This window comes from Dreissena polymorpha, chromosome 4 (genome assembly GCF_020536995.1).
Source record: "Dreissena polymorpha isolate Duluth1 chromosome 4, UMN_Dpol_1.0, whole genome shotgun sequence".
NCBI classification, from domain to species: domain Eukaryota; kingdom Metazoa; phylum Mollusca; class Bivalvia; order Myida; family Dreissenidae; genus Dreissena; species Dreissena polymorpha.
In genome coordinates this window covers 100,982,541-101,002,889 of record NC_068358.1, presented here as the reverse complement: position 1 = coordinate 101,002,889, position 20,349 = coordinate 100,982,541, and the positions used below count along the sequence as shown (strand labels likewise).

The following is a 20,349-nucleotide window of genomic DNA, read 5'->3' as shown; positions in this document are numbered from 1 at the left end:
ATTGTTGTAAATACCCCAAACACTAATTTCAATTGGCAGTGGTAAGTTGCTGGAATTAGTATATGCACTTATTTAACACGCGTATCAAAGGGAATTCATGTAAGATTTGCTGACCGCATTTATATTAATGAAATACTTATAAATTCGGCAACAATCCAATTATATAGAAGGTTTTTGCCCTAGGTTAACTTTATTTCACGCATGGTTTTAGAATAGCAATAACATTTTCTTTGAAAACGATTGAAATAAATATTCGATCATTGTGTAATATAAATTAAATGCATGTCAGGTGAACTGGTTGATTGTCTTCTAAACAATGAAAAACCTTATTTGCGTAGTTACGACCGCCTTATTATCCACCAACAAGAATGTTTTATCGATTTCGTAAACGCAGGTCTTTTTGTTCTTCGTCTCGATCGCCGCTACACTTTGAATCCGTAGGCAAACATGAGTCGGATGGTGAGAAAGCATCGAATTTGTCGTACAGCTTCCCCTACAGTTTCCTAGGCTCCGACCATACCTTTTCCCCAAATTTCTTAACATTCACAATGTCTACCTATTAACATACTGTTGGTTTGAAAATTCATTTATTTAGAGAACGGTAAATAATCGGGTCCATGTATGAAAATACCCTTTCAGCCACCAAAACTTGCTACAAAAGGTATTTTAACTAATCCTGGTAGAATAGACGTTTCTTCATATCATATCAAAAGTTTACCGAAATAGGACCTTAAGAAAAACTTTTTTCAAGATGGCCGCCAAAACCTATGTATCAATCCACTAAAATTTGATGACTTTTGTGTCTATACCGATGTTTCTGAGGGCAAAGAACACAATAAGATCATCAGATACAGTGTAAGTTTAATTTGTTTACATAGAAATCCAACATGGCATCAACAATGGACACCGACACAATATGAATGACCGAAGTCCAAAAAAGTTTACACAAACATGATTATTGTCATGTCAACGCCATAGTTTTGATCTGCGATTTCTAGGTAATGACAAGAGGATCGATATTATGTGGGGTTTTGGAGGTCTCCGTCTGCTTCAGGCAGACAACACCGAATTGGCTGGGAATTATGCAAATCTTGCATCAGGGAAGCTAGCACCCTATGCAGTTGTGAGTCAAATTCTTGCCTATGATCAATAAGTAATATGGGGACAAATCGTGCAATCCGTCAACATACGAATTCGTTTGAAACCTTTCCAGGAAAAATAACCTTTCCATCATTGTTATGTTTTATCTCGTATTGGAAGGCTGCCAAAATCATAATGGATGCGTCACAAAGTAGTTGCCTAAAAATAGTAGGAACTTGGGGCGATAGGATCCTTCATGAAAGTATCCGGTCTAAAAATACCTTGGACTTTCTATTGGAAAAATGTAGATGGGCACATGATGACCAGGAAAGCTGACCACAGGGCTTTGCGGGGCCATCTTCTTGTTGACAAGTGCCTTCACAGCCAGCTTGTAGCCCAAATGATCAAGGACATTTCCGATATTCAGATACTTTTAATTTATTCAGAGGAGTTGTTTAATTCCTTTTCATAAGGGGGGGGGGATGGTACGACGCAAGCATATGCAACATGAGCTGAGATTTTGATAAAAACAAAACAAGACGGCTACAAATTAAAAGAAACATGATCTTGCCTAGACAAGATAAATGTGCCTAAATTATTAGCTATTGGTTAGCGTGGCAAGGATGTTGATTAAGTCGGATCGTTCTAGGTTTTAACTGATTCATTTATAAATAGTGTTTGGTTGTCTTTCCATCTGTGATGCAGCTGATAAATTAACTGAGATCTGCTATTTACCATCTGCAGCAAAGGAGCAACCTAGAGGAAACGAAAGTTTATCGGAAGTTCGTTGATGGTTTTCATGTTTTTCTTAGGGGTAATCAGTGCTGGGCTAAGCAGTGATCTTGTCATTGAGTAAAATATCACAGGTGGTCTAAATACTAAACGTCGACAAAACAAAAACTCAACTGAGGCGCGCATCAAAAGAGATGCATCTGATTTTGAGAAAATGCAAGCAAAGATTACAACCTGCACTTTGGTGGGCGGGAATACAGATTTGCTCATCTTACACCTGCATTACTCCAGTATGGACAATAAGACCATTTGCTATCGCCCTGATGAAAAAAAAAGTTAAAGGAACACAAAGTGTATAATATTAACCTTTTGAAATAATTTGTAGGAGACGAAGTGTGCTCTGTGTTAATGCTTAGTCGGGCTGTAATTCAACTTCAATGACTGTTGGCATTGGAAAAAGTCTGACATTAGTTAACCATGAGTCTATCATAAAACCATGTACTATTTCATTCCTGCTTTCAAACGAGTATCAAATGATTTATCTTGCCGAATGCTTGATGGTTAATCTGTTTGGTGGCCAGTCAAATTATTCCTTAGAATCACTGCTTCATACGATTCTATCAAAGAAAGTGGCTACTGCCCAACCATTCGTCACTCATGAGCAACTTACCACAGCATCGCATGCAACATTATTCAACATCCAACGTGAATACTATCAAATCATGGTTTGGATTCGGACGACAAATAATATGAAACCGGAATGGGGATGGAAACAGGACAACGACCAATTAATTCCAATCGTGAACAAGACAATGCCGCACCTGAAAAACTATTTAAAAGTATTTTGTAGTATTCAAATCCTCCTAATGCAACTGCAGACGCTTTGGGCTCCCGTGCACTGCTTTATGTGACCCTTGCAAAACTGAAAACGGCGAAAATGCAACAATACACAAGAGGTCGGTTCTAGAAACAAGAAGGACGAGAACGACAATTCAACGCTCTGTGACAAATAGTATGGACAATGGTGATTATATAGCAAGCGATATTCGACAGCTGAATGTCATAAATCGGATTTCCTAAAATTCAACTGCTTAGTGATGCCTACAATTTAATTTAAGTGCTCCTAGTCTCCCCGACAACGGAGTTTATCATAACAATCATCCATTTAAAACAAAACATATGGACTCGTATTGTGTCAAAGGTCATTTTAAACGCCATGTTAATTTTCTGTGAAGCATATTACACTTACACAATGTCTGATTATCGTAGGTGTTCTTTGCCCAACAAAATCTGGGTATAAACACCATTATCATCAAATTTGTGTTGATTGTTACAAAGCTGTGATCCTTAATATGTTTGTGCGAAAAAAATGAAATTTCCGGAGGTCCGAATTTGGCAAATTTTTGATATGTTATAAAGGAACTTCTACCCTACCAGGATCATTTAAAATACGTTTTGTAGAAATTGTTTGGGGTCAAAGTGTATATTGGCCTGACTAAACTGCTCTTTCATTAAGTTGACTGGCAAAAGAAGTCTGACTGTGGACAATATGTATACTGATAAAATTCGTAGATGTGTTTAGTGGAATAACGATAAGCTAAAAAAGTAAGAAACTTGAAAAAGATACATTACATGTTGTATTTGTCCTTTTATATAAGCGCTTACATGATATTCTGAAAAAGTACATACTACCGCTAGACAAAAGGACATTAAAACAAACTTAACACAGAATAAAGCATATTGGTTAATCAAATATATAGGTTAACATAAAATGGTGTTAATGAAAGTTAGGCCAATATAATTAATATAATATCATTATTGTCTAAAATATTTAGACATTGCAGATAGTACAATACATATACTAAAATCAAATATATTTTGTGCATGCATATATATTCCGTCGACATACTAACACATTTTTACAAACATTGTGCTACAAAAAATATGCATTAAATAATGCATTAATTAATGCAGCGATATTCATATGTATTTCATACACGCACACTGTTATTTGTATATGGCTTTTGGTTTTGCTATTTCAATGTATCTATAACATTTACATTCAAATCGCAATAAAACTTGATTAGTGATGAAAATTATTTTTATATACATAATATTTCATAATGATCAATTTAAATGTCTGTAACAAACATATTTAAAATGCACTTTTTAAATATGCTCTTAATAAATATTGAAGGATTTATTGAGGAGTATTTAATTGGAAGAGGTTTGCCATGTTTAGTAAAGAAAAACTACAACGCTCATAAATAATTTCTCTTCATCATGATTCTAGAAACTTATTCCGATCTGGGACATTTAAATCACGTTTTTATCGGACGCATGAAAATGCTGACTGCGAAAAAAGCGTATTAAAGATTATTCAAGGATCATAGCTGAACAATTTATGAGAAGATCCGGGTGTTTATCAAGCGTAAGCAATATTTTGATGCACTTAAACATCTTCGTAACCGACCATTATTTCCTATGGCCGAAAATGCAATATTACAACCGAAAGACAACGAAATCTTTGATGGAGAACATAATACACATTGCATTGGTAACACGACATCTCAATTGTGTCACATGTATAAATGGTCAAGAATTTTTCACGAACTAAGTCCTCTAGTAATAAAATATATAAATATATTCAATCCACAAATGTTAAGGGGTACTGTAGTATATTGTTATCATATTGCCCTATAAACAAGCGTGATGATTTTTGGTCATAAAACAGTGAACTGGGCGTGTGTATAACATCGTCATATGTTTGTATGATTTCTACATGTTTGCCGTTATGTATAAGTCGCAAAACCTTTTTTGATGAAGGGCCGCAAATAAGCAGCTCTTCGTCTGGAAGCAAATATAAACCCCATGGCTCAGCAAGCTCTGTAAACGCCCAAAGCGTGCGTCCGTCAGCTGACAGGGCAATGATACCATATCCTTTGTCACATACATAAAGACATTTAGATTTATATGAAAAAGTTACATTCACGGGGGTAGATGATAAGGTTTTACCATGGTTTATAGGCATTTCTCTTTTCATTACTCCTTTAGTACTAAACACAGTCACTCTACCGGGTGTATTTTCATTAAAAGTGTTTCCTCCACAACAAACATACAGGTCGTCATTTTGCGAATCAAAACAAATACCGTGGCAAACCTGTTCAGTTGAAAATGACTCCTTGATGGTAAGAACCGGTGAAACTTCAATGATATGAATTTTCTTCAAATTCTTAACGGAAACAGCTACTTTTGTGTCGGAAATACCCGTTAATCCAGTTACATAATCCGTGAGTAAAAGGTCGTGCGTCAGGTTGAACATATAGTCTAGAAGCTTCAGTTTTTTGTTGCTGTTGTCGAGAACAAGAATGTTACCACTGTTCATCGTAAGTATGCCTACTATATCTGGAACAGACCTATCTGTTCGCATCTTCACATTAATCTTATTCACAAGACCTGTCTTCGCTACCTTTGATGTTTGAATTTTTGCAATGGCTGAACAAGATAGCAAATTTGCATCAACAAAGCAAACACTAAATGATACAATTGGAGGCTTTAAAATATCAACTGAAGAACTAATGATGTGTTTCTGTCTGAATTTTGTTTTCTTCATTTCAATAAAAAGTTGCGCTTCATTCGCATCATTAATAAGTTTCTTGAGAACAGCACTTTGTTCGGCAATAAGTGACTCAATCTTTCCGATTTCATGACCAATGTCTTTTTGTGTTTTGGACAATTGTAAACGGAGAGTCGCTTTGGATTTCTCTGCTAATACATTAATGTGCTGTAGAAGACAGTCTTTGTGGTAGTCAATTTGTTTCACCATTGCTTCATGGTCGAGTTGCTTTTGGCATAAAACGGCATGTCGGGATGACTTAGACTTCGTTAATGAATCTAAAAATGATTTGAGGGAGTGGATAACATCACGATATTCTTTGCCTTCTCTTGTCCCAGTTGAAATGTTTGGGACATACTTCACAGAGCAACAGGATCTATATAGTAAAAACATTACAAATAATATATTATATAAGTATAAAGCACGTTTGAAGAAGGCGCATACAAACATTATACAGTACAACCCAAAAATGCATAAAATAACAAAAGAAGACATGTTTAAGGGCCGATGTTGCGACGTCAGGTCAATATGACATGCATGCCCGGTGAATTTCGAGATTATTCATCGGCCAAGCAGGTCCAGACGGTCATATCGGCTCGGCAGAGCCAAATCGCCGATGGCGCGACATGACCTATCGGCCTTGCTTACTCGATGTATACATATGATATTGGTTTGCTATCGGGTTAATAACATGAATAAGTTTTCTCAATAAAGTGAGACATTACATATTTTAGCATATTGCTCTGCTATCAAACATGTTTTTATTTAATGCTATGCAGCATAGACCATTCCAATGCGTTTATCGCAGTTTAATTAATTGGTGTTTGTTTCCTACAATGGTTGGTCTTAAGCATCATGTATGGAAGATGGTCAACTGCCTCAAATGACGGAATTTTAGACGAAGATATGGATGGTCTCCTGCTGTTGCAACTGTGATTTTATTTCTTTTATATGTTTTCTTCGCTTTTTTTTTCGAACTGTCAATATCACTGATTTGGAAAACAAAATGGAAAACACAATGGCGGATAATTTAACGCTGATCACAAACTCGTAGTAAAAGCACTATTGATATTAAAATTGCATTTTTACTAAGATGAACAGCTCCGATTTAAGGTGGGATTAATCAATACCCTCCAGAGATTGTCTGAAACTCGGCGATATTTCATCATATAGATGTTAGCCCACTATAAGGCATATTCGGCCCGCCCAAAATCGGACCATGTAACTAGGTTTTTTTTCTGTCGCATTTGTAACGAGTTATGGTAAAACATGTAATTACCTCTTCTCATTTGTAAGCAAGACCTATCGGCCTCGCTAATTGGTGTAAAAACTTTTAATTACATGTTAATTAAACAACTTTGTGTCAAAGATAATTGTCAAAGCTTCCCGTCTCACCATTCCATTAGTTATACGAATAAATTATGAGCTTGGCATGAATATAAAACTGCACGCAGCGCTGTTTGCGACAATTAATGTCCTTTCCATAAAGAAACATGAAGAATGACGTAATTAACGTATAAGACGACGCTATGCTATGGTGCAAATAAGGCAAATACGAATCAAAATGTGGGCTTTGTTTCTTTGACGATCGAGTGCCTTGAGAATAGATTGTCAGCGTTGACGGCCATAACATATCAGGTCATGTGACCAGACATTTCCCTGTATTTAATATTAATTATTATTACACATGTTATAAATGCAATACATTAGTCTTGCAGCAAGTCGCTTACACACGCCTGTGAAATATATTGCCTGTTAGCTTTACTTTATCATTAAAATGGAAGAGTATATGCTTTCAAGCATATCATAAGAACACGTTTGTCATAAACATTTGCATAGCATAAACACAATATAATACCATGTGAGTGCTACATGTAAAATTTGTTCACAAGTTTTTTGTGTTAATATGCAAGACGTTCCCACCTGTGATATACAGCTATGCATGCACTGCATGCCACTTGGTCATGGTCTTTACAGAACATGTCTACTGGCTTTCCTGTATGTATTGAGCACATGGACGTGATTTTATTCGACATCTTCGCATTCCACTTGTTCCTATCAGTCTCATTCAAAACTGTGTGTGTTCTGAAAAAAACACCATAATGAGTTCGTGACGTATATAAATTACATTGTCTTCGTTAACATCTATGTCAAAATAGGTATGGTTTCTCACGTTTTAATGTACCAAAAATAATGTTTTTATTGAATTCTCAAAACTTAGCATTGAAATGTATTGCCGAAATTCAAATAGAAGTGACTGGTTACAATTAATAACAAAAACTACACGTTGTGCCAACAATACAAAAGAAAACAGTGTGATTGGCATACGTTTTGGATTGATAGGGTACATAAAGCTAGTTGGTTGGTTTCTTATTTTGATAATTCAATAATATAATGTCACCAATAATTTGTTTTCACACATTTTTGTGCACATGTATAAGCCAAGTAAGACATTTTGAAATCCTGTGATGTACACGCACCTCATAGAAGGGAAGCGGCTGTGCGTTTTCAAGCAAGTCTCACAATATGGGCTTTCACACTCCACGCAGTAGTTCGTCGCCTTCGTGGGCGTCCCTTCCTGGCCACAAGCTAGACACGTGATCTCCACCGGTTGCTTAGCTTCCATGTCATCGTTCCACACGTCCATAGATGTATTCTACAGACGATACACCTGAAGGAAAATCACTGATTACCATAAAACACATTCGAACGGCAAACACGGAACGCCATGACCGTTTCTCAATTAAGTCAGCGAAAGAACCTTTGTCACAAAGTATATTGTAAACATGTTTATTCTCCCCGAAAACTAAATTCGTGGAATCATATAGATCTGCTGTTCTGTTCGCCATTCATTCCGTATCGCGTTCGTGACATGAGCATTACTGCACCTTATTGCCAGAATGCAATGATTCTCCTGCGGGTATGCCATAGATGTGTCAAACCACTCCGCCTGCGTCTTCCGTGTTCGCCGTTTTTGAAAACTAAGCAACAAACGATATTCGAATGATTTATACCCCTGCGACTTTGGAATGGGTAAAAAAATTAGCAGCATACATTTATTGATTACGACGCTTGACATGACCTATTCACAAAACGAAATAATTAAACAAGTTTGTTTTTATTAAGCAACATAATATCTTGCTTGACATGCTCAATGCATTTATATATATATATATATATATATATATATATATATATATATATATATATATATATATATATATATATATATATTATATAATATGCTGTACCTAAAAACAGATACACTTTGTATGGAACCCACAGACCACACATGCAATGGTTGTTTTGTGTGTGTATTCCTTTATCAAATTGGTTTGAGGCTTGCATAATTCCCCAATCCACACTAAATCCACATTATGCTTTTTCTTCTTATATTAACATTCATGAACAACACATACACTTTGCAGTAAATTAAGCGGCTTGGACACCGCCACCGTGAATATTAATAAAATCTTTTAAAATAGGTGTGACCCTTTGTCTCTTTGCGAAAACCCAGACTTTGCCGGGTTTCGACAATCTGCTGCAAAATCGATTATGTCGAATGATGTAAAAGAAAGTATACATACAATAAGGACCAACAGTTTAATCAAAATGTGACCTTTTTACCTCAAAACGATACCTCTTAAAAGTGTTTACCTTAAAAGATGAGCTACTAAGACAGATCTTTCACCGTTGTATCCCTGTGGTGAATATATGTACACATAGATTGTTCTGTAAACATATGTAACTTCATGACGGATTTAGTCTGATAAATAGGAACTAAAGCGAAATGAGCCATAGAATTCTGCAACGTGTATCTTATACAAAAGCTGAATGCATGTGCAAAACCAAATCCATATTTTACAAGAAAATGAAAAAGAACATAATCTAAAAAATCAATACGAGTATATAATATGAATCAGCGTCTTGGGGTCGGCCTCAACAGTTAGATATCCAAAAATAAACGCGGTCACATCACTGCAATTTTAATAACATAATTACACGATGGCTGGTTACCCAAAAGATGTATTTAGGGCACAGAATTCTCGCAGTCGCTAGCATCACAAACTAGGTCACAGGGTCAATTTTCTGTTACAACAGGCGTATTTTTTCATTTTAACCTCACTGTCAAACTGGTGAAACTCCCAACATGTTACTATTTTCAATTACAGATCTAAAAATTTCATAACAAATAAAGACCAAATCTGTTTTAAAATCATGTAAATAAAACCCAAATTGTTCTTTGAAGGCAACGTTTCTATATCACATACAAACATATAAAACTTTTGCAACCTGTAGAATTTTCCGTGAATTTTCAAGACATTCGGTCCTTATATCCACCTCGGAAGTAACATTTGCTCATCATTAATGCATCGCAAAAAAGAGGTGGCGCCCGTGATTAACGGCCGTGTATATGACCACTTCCCGTACATTATCTACAGGTTATGTCTTTGAATGGGGGCTTCGATCGGGCCCAAATGATCAGAATTCTTCAGTAACATGCCAGAAACTGCATTTTTTTTATTGATTAGCATGATAAGAGGTTGCATAACCCATATTACCATGATCAGATCTTAAAAAACAGGTATGTTATTTTTCTTTAATTTAGTATTTTTATTTTGTATTGTTCAGTTGAAGATTTTTTTTTAATTCTGACCAATAGAACTATTGTACCTTGTGCATCCTGCATTGGATTAGTAGTCTCAAACTTACTATTCCTGTGAATTGTATGGACATGTGTCGAAAGGAATTTTCTCGAAAGTTACCGTGGTAGTTTCTATCATCGGTCTAGAGTTCTGAGCAAGTATGTTGCTTTAACGTGGAATAATATTTCTAGGGATCTGATAACGATTACCATTACTTTCGTTCTTTGCCTAATTTCCGTTAATGCCACCTTGTATGAGGTTCGATGGCAGCTTTTGAATTTTTTTCTTCCAAAAAAGTAACCAAACATTTCTTGCAAGTATTTTAATGAAAATGGTGTGTGCATGACTGATGATCGACGGGATGCAATCAATTCACTTATAAAGTGGGTTAGAATTTGCGACTTTAGGTCTTTGGGTTCACTACATAATTTAATGCGCAGAATTGTACTGCTTAACTGATCATAGCAATAAGCCATAACGGGTGGCTTAATTTGACATGTTTCTTAAGTTCAAACTTGCCCAGATCCTGAACATTCTGATCGTTTGCAAACGTTTTTGAGACCCGGGATTCCATCCCTAGAAAAGTTTGCCTCACCGCAATTTCCTAAGAACATGGTTAAAGACTGTAATGTATTAGTTCTCAACACACATCTGCATGATACGACCCGCTCTCTAGTTGCGTGTACCTCTGGCCCAATATTTATTGTATAACCCAGTAGTTGTGTGTATCTTGTAGGGATATAGTGAAGATCTAGAAAAATCTATCGCTGCCCAACCCCTGAACGCATGGTCAACAGGCAACCATTTTCTCTATCTCTTTCTAATGCAACGTATCTTGCATCAGAACGGTACTACCGATTGGTTTAGTACGACTTTGAATTGTCTTCGAAATTCCAAGCGATTCTTGCTTCATGTTAAAAACCCCTATTATATGTGAAATCTGTCATAGGCTCTTAATTACTGAAATGTTCTCTAGGGAACTCAATCCTATGAAAACTACTATTATAAATATGCTGCTAAAATTATTAATAACAAGAGTTTTGATCTCTGTGTCCATTTTGATACCCCTTAGCTCTCCCCTTTGTTTCTGGTATTTTGGATGGGGGTGCCTTTTTATGATCCGAATGGGGAATATCTGAAGCCATTTTGTGATTCTTTTGAGAATTTATATCATAGTAAACAGTAAAAATGCTTTGTGATGAAAACTTGTTAAATAAACTCCGTGTTACCTCATTTAAAGTATTATGTTATGTCTGGTGATCAACTTGCTAAAGGTCCAGTCGCACTACGATGCCGGTGGAGCCCCGGTCCAGGATCTACCGGGATGAACCGGGGCTCTACCGGGATGAACCAGGGCTCAACCGTGGACGCCCGGAATGAACCGGAGACGACCGGGAACAACCGGACAACCGGGAAAGTATTAAAATGTTTAATACCTCCGAGATGAATCGGGAAGGACCGGCAACGACCGGCGCGGCACCAGCAACAACCGGGACGGCACCGGGAACAACCGGAACGGCGACGTAGCTCCACCGGGGCCCATATAGACCCCGGGAGAGCAACGGCGACGCCCCGGTTGTCCCCGGTGTTGTCCCGGTGGAGCCCGTTGAATACCGGCAAAGTCCCGGTAAAGCTACGGTACATCGGTAAACCGGCGCTCTGCCGGGACGTAACCGGCATTCACAGGGGCTCCGCCTGGGTATAACCTGCGACGACCGGGGTTAATCCGGGGCGCGGCCGTAGCTCTGCCGGGGTCTCATGCCGGTATAGCCCCGGTGAGTGCCGGTGGAGTTACGGTATACAAGGGGTCTGCCGGGACGCTGCCGGCTTTCACCGGGGCTCCACCTTGGCATTACCGACGACAACCGGGAGTTTGCGGGGGCTTCACCGGGATAAACCGTAGATAGTCCGGGGTTGATCGGGACTCTGCCGGGTTGTTGACCGGCTTCAACCGGGGCGGCACCGGGAAATAGTGTGACCGCGTTTAAAAATTTCTACGAATTATCCCTTTCTCGCCGGTCGACCGGCGTTAGCTAACCGGGATGGACCGGGTCTCTACCAGCAATAGTGAGACATGGGATTAAATTTGCCTAAGAATGTGCCATTCTGACTACCACATATAACTCCAGTGCCACTTACACGTGCAACAACTTCAAAGCAGTTTGCTCTAATTAGATGCCCTTAGAGAACATCAGTTTTAAATTTAACTACATTAACCGAAGTCAAAACCCCGTTTGGAATCAGTGTGAATGTATCACTAAAACAACACTCATCGTCACGGAATTACTGATCTAAAACCTTATTAGATATTACACACCGGGTACACTAACAACCACAATGAACTATACACCATAATCAATGAAGAGTTCCTAAAGATTACTATCAACTTATCATAAATCTGATTTTCAAATCTTCCATTCAATAGAAACTCAAAATCTCAATTAATGCTCTATATCCCCTGCAAAAAAAACTTAAATATCACTCTAATGTTAACTTACATCACCTTATCAACCTCATCGACCTAATATAGTATTTAAAAAGGCCAAACATCGGTTTATTTCCCTCATTCTACTGTAAAAACGAAACTTTGTTTACGATTATATTATTTCTATTTATTAAAGGGACCTTTTCACGTTTTGGTAAATTGACAAAATGTAAAAAAATGTTTCTGATTCGCACATGCTAGTTGTGGTTATGATATTTGTACGGAATCCGGATAGTGCCATCTATAATCTCGCCCTTCTTTCATCAAGGGCGACACACGACACACGAAGCGATACACGATATTTTGCGCGACAATCGCGGCGACGCACGATATTTTGCGCGATACACGAAGCGACGCGCGAGAATGTATCGCCCTTGTGTAGGTAGCCCAAAAAGCGATATATCGTATTAAATATATCGTGCGTCACCACGACTGTCGCGCAAAATATTATTGTACAAATATAACTCATACTATCCGAATTTCGGTATCGCCGTCTAATTTCAGACCGCGACATTAGACACACGAAGCGATACTCGATATTTTGCGCGACAGTCGCGGCAACACGCGATATTTGTACTGTTCAAATATCGCTGTAATAATATCGCCTTTCGACTGTCGCGTTTTTTGAACGGTGTTACAATAATGTTTAATCATTTATTATCAATATGGCTGCCCTCGACACACTTATAAAAGATTATTCTAACATTAGTAAACCGAGTACAAATTAATTAATTTTCATGATAATTTTGATGTATATTTTCAAGGATATATGTTTAAAACTATTCAGAAATTTGAACAATAGAGTAAATTTTTTATCAATTTTAAGATAATATATCATTATAATCTGTATCACATCCAATAGGATTGCAGATTTGTAGATAACGTTTAACTTCAAGTAAGACATCAATATGAAACCAGAAGATTTCTTTTCAGTACATGTGTAATAAAAATTTATAGATTATCCAGATTATTGACGAGCAACATTAATGCCCAGTATATTGAAATTAATTAAACGGTATTTTGTTGCTGGTATTGTTTTCCTTTTTAAACACTTTTATAACGCTTTATCAAATAAATTATCGGCATAAATAAACCTGCATACAGTGCAAACAACAATTTTTATAATATTTATATTGGCTTACAAAAACGCTTTTGAAGGACGCAAAACGTTTGTTTCATAGTGCTTAACAGGGTTCCAGATATAATATAAATGACTATTATATAATTATATTCAGATAAAGTCCTCATACTTGTGCGCATGTCTTATATGATTTAAACAAAAATCACGTAATGCCCGTTGAACCGTAGAATCGAACAACTAATAACTTAACCTAAGGAACTCAGTGTTATATTCAAAACCGTTATTCCTAGTGATTTTCTTATCATCAAATATACGTTTAAAAAATATTTATGTAATATTCAATTTTTATTTATTACCAGATTAAAGTATAAGAAGCGAATAGCTTGCTATATCAATAATATACATTTTAATTGCTGATCAGACATAAATATTATTATAAAGTAATATTATATTAAAAGATATATATACGACATTATGCAAATGCTTAACAGTACAATTATCGCGTGTCGCCGCGACTGTCGTACAAAATATCGAGTATCGCTTCGTGCGTCGTGTGTCGCGGTCTGAAATTAGACCGCGATACACGAGATTCGGATACTATGGGCAACTATCGCGCAAAATATCTTGCGTCGCTTCGTGTTTCGTGCGTCGCCCTTTGAACGCGAAAGACGACACACGAAGCGAAACATGATATTTTGCGCGACAATCGTGGCGACGCACGATATTGTGCGCGACAGTGTCGGTGACGCACGATATTTTGCGCGACAGTTGCGGCGACGCACGATATATTTAACACGATAAATCGCCTTTTGGGCTACCTACACAAGGACGATGTTTCGTGGTACATTCTCCCGAGTCGCTTCGTGTATCGCGCAAAATGTCATGCGTCGCCGCAACTGTCTCGTAAAATATCGTGCGTCGCCGCGACTGTCGCGAAAAATATCGTGTATCGCTTCGTGTGTCGTGTGTCGCCCTTGATGAAAGAAGGGCGAGATTATAGATGGCACTATCCGGATTCCGTATATTTGTGATGAAAGAGTAATACTGAACATTCACCATGCTCTAAAATATTCATTACATGCATCTTTTGACGATTTAAAAACCTGAAAATTATAAACGTTCCAACGCGAAACGATTGAATACTTTGGAAAGTTCTGTTGTTGTCGTTATATTTTGCGACACTACAAGGATTGCTTATATAAAATACATCAGTCATAGTATGAGTACGGATGGCCGAGTGGTCTAAGCGATAGACTTTTACTCCAAGGGTCAGTGGTTTGAGCCCAGTTGAGGGTTACTTTGTTTTTCTTTCTTTAATTATATTCTTGTTTTTTACCGGAGCTTTTTAGATCCAATCTTTACGTTTATGAATATAAAGCATTTAATGACAAACTTCAATACATACCAAAATCTGTGAAAAGGTCCTTTTTATATCATTCGTTTTCTTTAAAAATCATTATTATTTCACCATGAGCATTGAATGTTAATAATATTCCATGCGATGGAATCTTTACACAATCTAGATTTCTGTAAAAGTGATAGATACTAGTATGTCTCTTTACCTGTTTTCTTTTTAAACATCAAAGTTTAATTTTCGGAGCACTTTCGATTTAAAATACACAGGCCTTTCCCATAACAAGGTAACATCCATATCGTTATCACGAGTGATGTAACCTTCGACTTCAGGCTACTTTTATTGATTGTAAACGGGTGACTTTATCTGTCACGTGACTCCGATCCCTGTTCCCTATTGGCTGACACGTTATGCACAAAAAACTGGCTAACAAATTCGTACCATTCACATCCGACCCTTAAAAGGGCCTTTTCACAGATTTTGGCATGTTTTGAAGTTTGTCATTAAATGCTTTATATTGATAAATGTATAATTTGGATCTAAAAAGCTCCAGTAAAAAATTAAGAATAAAATTTAAAAAAAGGAAACAAAAAGTAGCCCGCAGCAGGGCTCGAACCAGTGACCCCCGGAGTCCTGGAGTAAAAACCAATTAGACCGCTCGGCCATCCTGTCAAGTATGTACGACTGACGTATTTTATACTTTATATAAGCAATCTTCGTAGTTTCACAAAATTAAACGACAACAACAGAACTCTCCAAATTATTCAATCGTTTCGCGTTGCAACGCTTTATAATTTTCAGGTTTTTAAATCGTCAAAAGATGCATATAATGGCTATATTAGACCATAGTAATATTTCAGTATTTCTGTCTCCTCACAAATATCATGACTAAAACGAAAATGTGCGAATCTGAAACAACTTTTTTCAATTTTGTCAATTTACCAAAACGTGAAAAGATCCCTTTAATATCTTAATAACTGCCGTAACTTAAGTTGAAAAGTAAAATAAAAGATCGTTCAGTGGTAGCTACTAGACATCTATTTCAGTACCCGAAAGCACATCTTACAACTCTTTTAAGAACTACCTAATCGAACAAACTGATAGGTAAGACAATGACGTAATTTGACTGCTATATTTTTTTGAATTTTTGTTTGCTTATTGAGTACGTGTGTAATATATTGATGATATAATTTTGCTCAAACACCTAAAACAGATTGTAAATTTGTCGATTTCAAGTCTATTTGCGTCAAAAGTAAACATTAACAATCTATTTGGAATGTTAATATGGGAATATCGACATTATTTCGCGTGATAATGGCATGAAAAACTGTACAAATTTGTTACTATATATAGTAATGTATGTATTATTACACGAAACAAGGCCACGAGGAAACCGTTAGATCTTCTAAATATTGCAATTTTTCTTATAATGAAAATACCACGGTAAAGACTATATCCTATATTATATGCATATGGAAAATATGGACTGATGACAAACATGTAATTTCAGTGATAATAATTAATCGATTTAATTAATACGTTATTTCAAAGAATACTTCAGCTACTTGAACTTTTTATAAAATATTAAGTGTTTTTTTTTTCCAAACCAAGCTGCAGTACCTGTAATAAACAATAATGGCGCATAATGTTTTTAAAGCAGAACATTTTTAATTAACACAATAAATGTCAAAACAACACTGACAATTTAATGATAAATATAATAATTTGTTATAACATAGTAGGCATTTTATGCATGTTTATGTATTGCATATTCATGCCTCAAATTGATAGTGATACGCGTCAGATCTGCTAACAATAAGAGCTTATGATACTACAAAAGGATCTATAATATGCATTTGACTTAAAGTACGCTTTACGATATCTCGTTAAATACGTTCGTTTTGAGGTCATAGAAAAACAAATTCTAAAGTGACACTATAGGGCAGTTATGGGAATTATTCCCATAAGGCATTTTCCAGATAAAGGCCCCACAACAACAAATATACCAACAAACGTCAAATGAAAATACCTTTCGTTTCAGATTGTCCGCTTGATGGCGATTTTTAAAAATGCCAGTGAGATAAATCATAAGCGACAACAAAACGACAACACGACCCATTAATATATCTTTCTTATGCTTTAGTTTGTTGAACCCCTAATTTGTCGATCAGAAGCCAATTGTATAAATCTGGATAACTTTAGCCAATCTAAAAGATAACTTTATTCGGGTATAGATTACAGGCTACTGCCAAATATCTTGGCTAAATATTATCCAACTAACCAAAACGTGCCCCTGTTCGGATATGTATATTGTTTATACAATCGCTAACCACAAAAAGATATCATAACATTTAAGATACCGTAATCAAAAGTTAATAGCTGGATAAAAGTTATCCCGATTTATACAATTTGAAAGTCAAAAGCTAACGGCCACAACCTCACGACAAATACAGGCGCATTTAAGGCAGTTAAAACATGTGACGCTCTTTCTTTTCTCATTAAATATTCGTGAATATTTCATTTGTTATGGCTGGAGTCCAAATAAATAAACAACAAATGGCGCGGCAGAGGCCGACGCGTATCCCCACGCCGCATGTTTGACCCAGGGGCGCCGCAGGGTTGGTAGTGGGGCCATGCATAGTTGAGATTGACCGTATTGTCATAAGAGATGTTCAGTACCAATTTGAAGTAAATCGGTGTAGGAATGAAGAAGTTAATGTAAAATAACCTAAAAAAATGAGTGAAAATCTCTGACCCGGCTCCACCCCAATCCAAATAACTTTTGATCCAGGCGTCAGATCAAAATTCCAAATAGTGCACTGTCGCACATATGCTCATAGCAACCATGTGTGTAAGTTTCAAGGTTCTAGTGCTAATAGTGTATGAGGAAATAATGACCAGGACGGACGGATGGACGGACAGACAGAGGAGATAACCGCATAATAGATTTCAAAATCTAAACGCGGACCCTAAGTTCAAGGTCAAGGTCACAGGGGTCAAAACTTCTATGAGCATGGAAAGGTCTTGGTCAGAAACACATGCGTACCAAATAAGAAAGCAATATCTGAAGGGACACAGACATTATAAGTTTTTTTTTGAATCGCGGTCGCAGATTTCGGAACCTGAACGCGGACCCCAAGCACATGAAATTGAAACGAAATTTCGACGGCAAATCATATAAGAAGCAAATCGTTATAATTATATGCGTAGTCCTAGCAAATAAAATGTGCATAATAAACGAATATCATTAAGAAATAATGCAAAGTAAACCAATCAATTATAAGATATTGAAAACCAAATCTTATTAAATATGTTTACCAATTTACTCATTTTAAATACATGTATAGATACAACGACAACGAGCAAGGCATAATATTGTAAAGCGCATGGGGGTTAGAGGGTTATGGTAAGTGTTAGGGGTCGGGTTTGGGTTAGGGTTAGCCTAAACCCTAACCTTTACCCTTACCCAACCCCTAATCCTAACCTAACCATAACACATGGTTATCTCCCCTATACCATGGCTCGTTCGTTGTCGTTGTCCCCTTCCCATATGTCAAGATGTAAAGGACAATAACTACACCGAAGGGATGAAAGCAGTCCAACTACACCATTTAATATTTGCTTGATTTCAAGCTAAAATTAATGTGTATTTCGATTTAATAATTATAGCATTAAAAAAGACCAGACATTGGTTTATTTCCTTCCATCTACCTAGGCCGATATTTAAAATCGGCTTTAACTGTTTAAACGAAACGTTTATTATGATGATATTATTTATAATTATTAATATCATTCGTTATAATCGTTTTATTGTATAAAAAATGTATTATTTACATGTGCATTGAATGCGAATAATATTTCACGCGATGAACCTTTTAAACAATCTAGATTTCTGTAAAAGTAATAGATATGTGTCTTTACCTGTCTTCTTTTTAAACATCCAAGGTTAATTTTCGGAGCACTTTCGATTTGAAATGCACAGGTATTTCCAATAAGTAGGTAACTTCTCTAGCGTTATCACGAGTGATGTCCCCTTTAACTTGAGGCTACTTTTTGACGATGCGAACAGCATCGTCCAAGGTTTGATAATCACCCTAAAAAAATCCACAATGGCGGCCTATGTAAAAGACCGAGCCAGTCCGATTGAGATAACTCGATTTTTCAGTTACTTCCCTTTTGCATACGCCACTGCGTAGGAGCATTGATAACATTCTCCTAGCAAAGTTGTCGTTCGTGTTTCAACATTCAACAATGGCCGCCTTAATGAGAGTCTCGATTCAAAACTTTCTTACTGCATACAGTGGCTTGTTTCGCTATTTAGAAGCTGTCATTTAGGATATATGAATTATTTATTCACTAAATCTCCGCTTATGACAACAATAGTTGGAAATCGAAGGATATATACTCGATGTGAATGAAGGACTTTCTGGATCGTAACAGCTTGACACGGCAAAACTGGCATACTGATTACTGGTATTTTTAGTTATCAATATAAGTCACATTGTGCTTTATAAATTGTATTCGAGCATTTTGCGACTTATTGAATGACTATGATACCCGATATCAACATTTCATCGGGGATTTGCAGATCACCAAGCTGTCCTGAGATTCAACATTGATTTAAAACTCTTTACTGGTTAGTACTCTTTCTTAGTGTTAGTACTTTTTATCATTTTAAAGTTAAATGAACTGTGTCACAGTAAAAGAAACATTAAGCGATTGTGGCCAGTTTGGATCTAGATCAGCCTGCAGTCGCTTTAAAGCTGTTTGCTTAAAAGCGTTTTTCTGACAATAACAAATAATTTAATTGGATACTGATTTGACTGCGCTTTTCCTGTGACCTGGCTCAAATAATAGAATTGTCATTAATCAAATTATTTATTTCGAACATTAATCAACTGTTTTCTTGTCCCTCGGGATCAATGACTCCAGCACTTTCCTGTTGAGAATTGAATACTGCTAAAGGCGATGCTAGGGGACGTGAGAGATGTTGCACCTTCCAGTATCGCTCGATTGTTCATTGTCAGCTCGGGTACTACCTTCATGTACCCCGGGTACTCGTAAGTATACTTACATGTATCCCGGGTACGGTAAATATACTAAAATGTACCCGGGAAATTTAACCCTAAATCAGTTGTTGTCGACTATTTTTTGTAATAATTATATATACACATCAGGGCTTAACACTAACTTTTTTGCAACTAGCCCATTCGGGCTAGTAAATGCAGAACCTACTAGCCCTGACCAATCTTTCATGTGCCCTGACCCAAGTATTATAAAAACCTTTATATTTATCATTCAACTTGTATTTTCTTGTGCTTGGAGATGCGCAATTATGATTAAATCATCTTATTA

At 36.6% G+C, this 20,349-nt stretch overlaps 1 protein-coding gene across 3 annotated transcripts; it reads right to left on the bottom strand.

The window, feature by feature from the left end:
* Nucleotides 1-3,436: 3,436 nt before the first annotated feature.
* On the bottom strand, nt 3,437-19,053 carry LOC127877907 (uncharacterized). Of its 3 annotated transcripts, none has more exons than XM_052424227.1 (4): nt 18,916-19,053; nt 7,909-8,099; nt 7,352-7,513; nt 3,437-5,804 (listed from the first exon to the last, which is right to left on the bottom strand). In XM_052424227.1, the coding sequence occupies exons 2-4, from the start codon at nt 8,073-8,075 to the stop codon at nt 4,460-4,462; spliced, it is 1,674 nt and encodes a 557-aa protein (XP_052280187.1). In that variant the 5' UTR covers nt 8,076-8,099; nt 18,916-19,053; the 3' UTR covers nt 3,437-4,459. The 3 variants fall into 3 exon arrangements, with proteins under 3 accessions (XP_052280187.1, XP_052280186.1, XP_052280188.1); XM_052424226.1 differs by lacking the exon at nt 18,916-19,053 and adding an exon at nt 15,203-15,321; XM_052424228.1 differs by lacking the exon at nt 18,916-19,053 and adding an exon at nt 15,046-15,191.
* Nucleotides 19,054-20,349: the final 1,296 nt, after the last annotated feature.

Bases quoted from the DNA above. Each gene is read 5' to 3' on its own strand.
- LOC127877907 (XM_052424227.1), bottom strand. From the start codon at position 8,075: ATGGACGTGTGGAACGATGACATGGAAGCTAAGCAACCGGTGGAGATC. The intron at 7,514-7,908 runs GTGCGTGTACAT...TGTTTTTTTCAG, and splicing joins AGCCGCTTCCCTTCTATGAG to AACACACACAGTTTTGAATG. The intron at 5,805-7,351 runs GTGGGAACGTCT...TTTACTATATAG, and splicing joins TGCATAGCTGTATATCACAG to ATCCTGTTGCTCTGTGAAGT.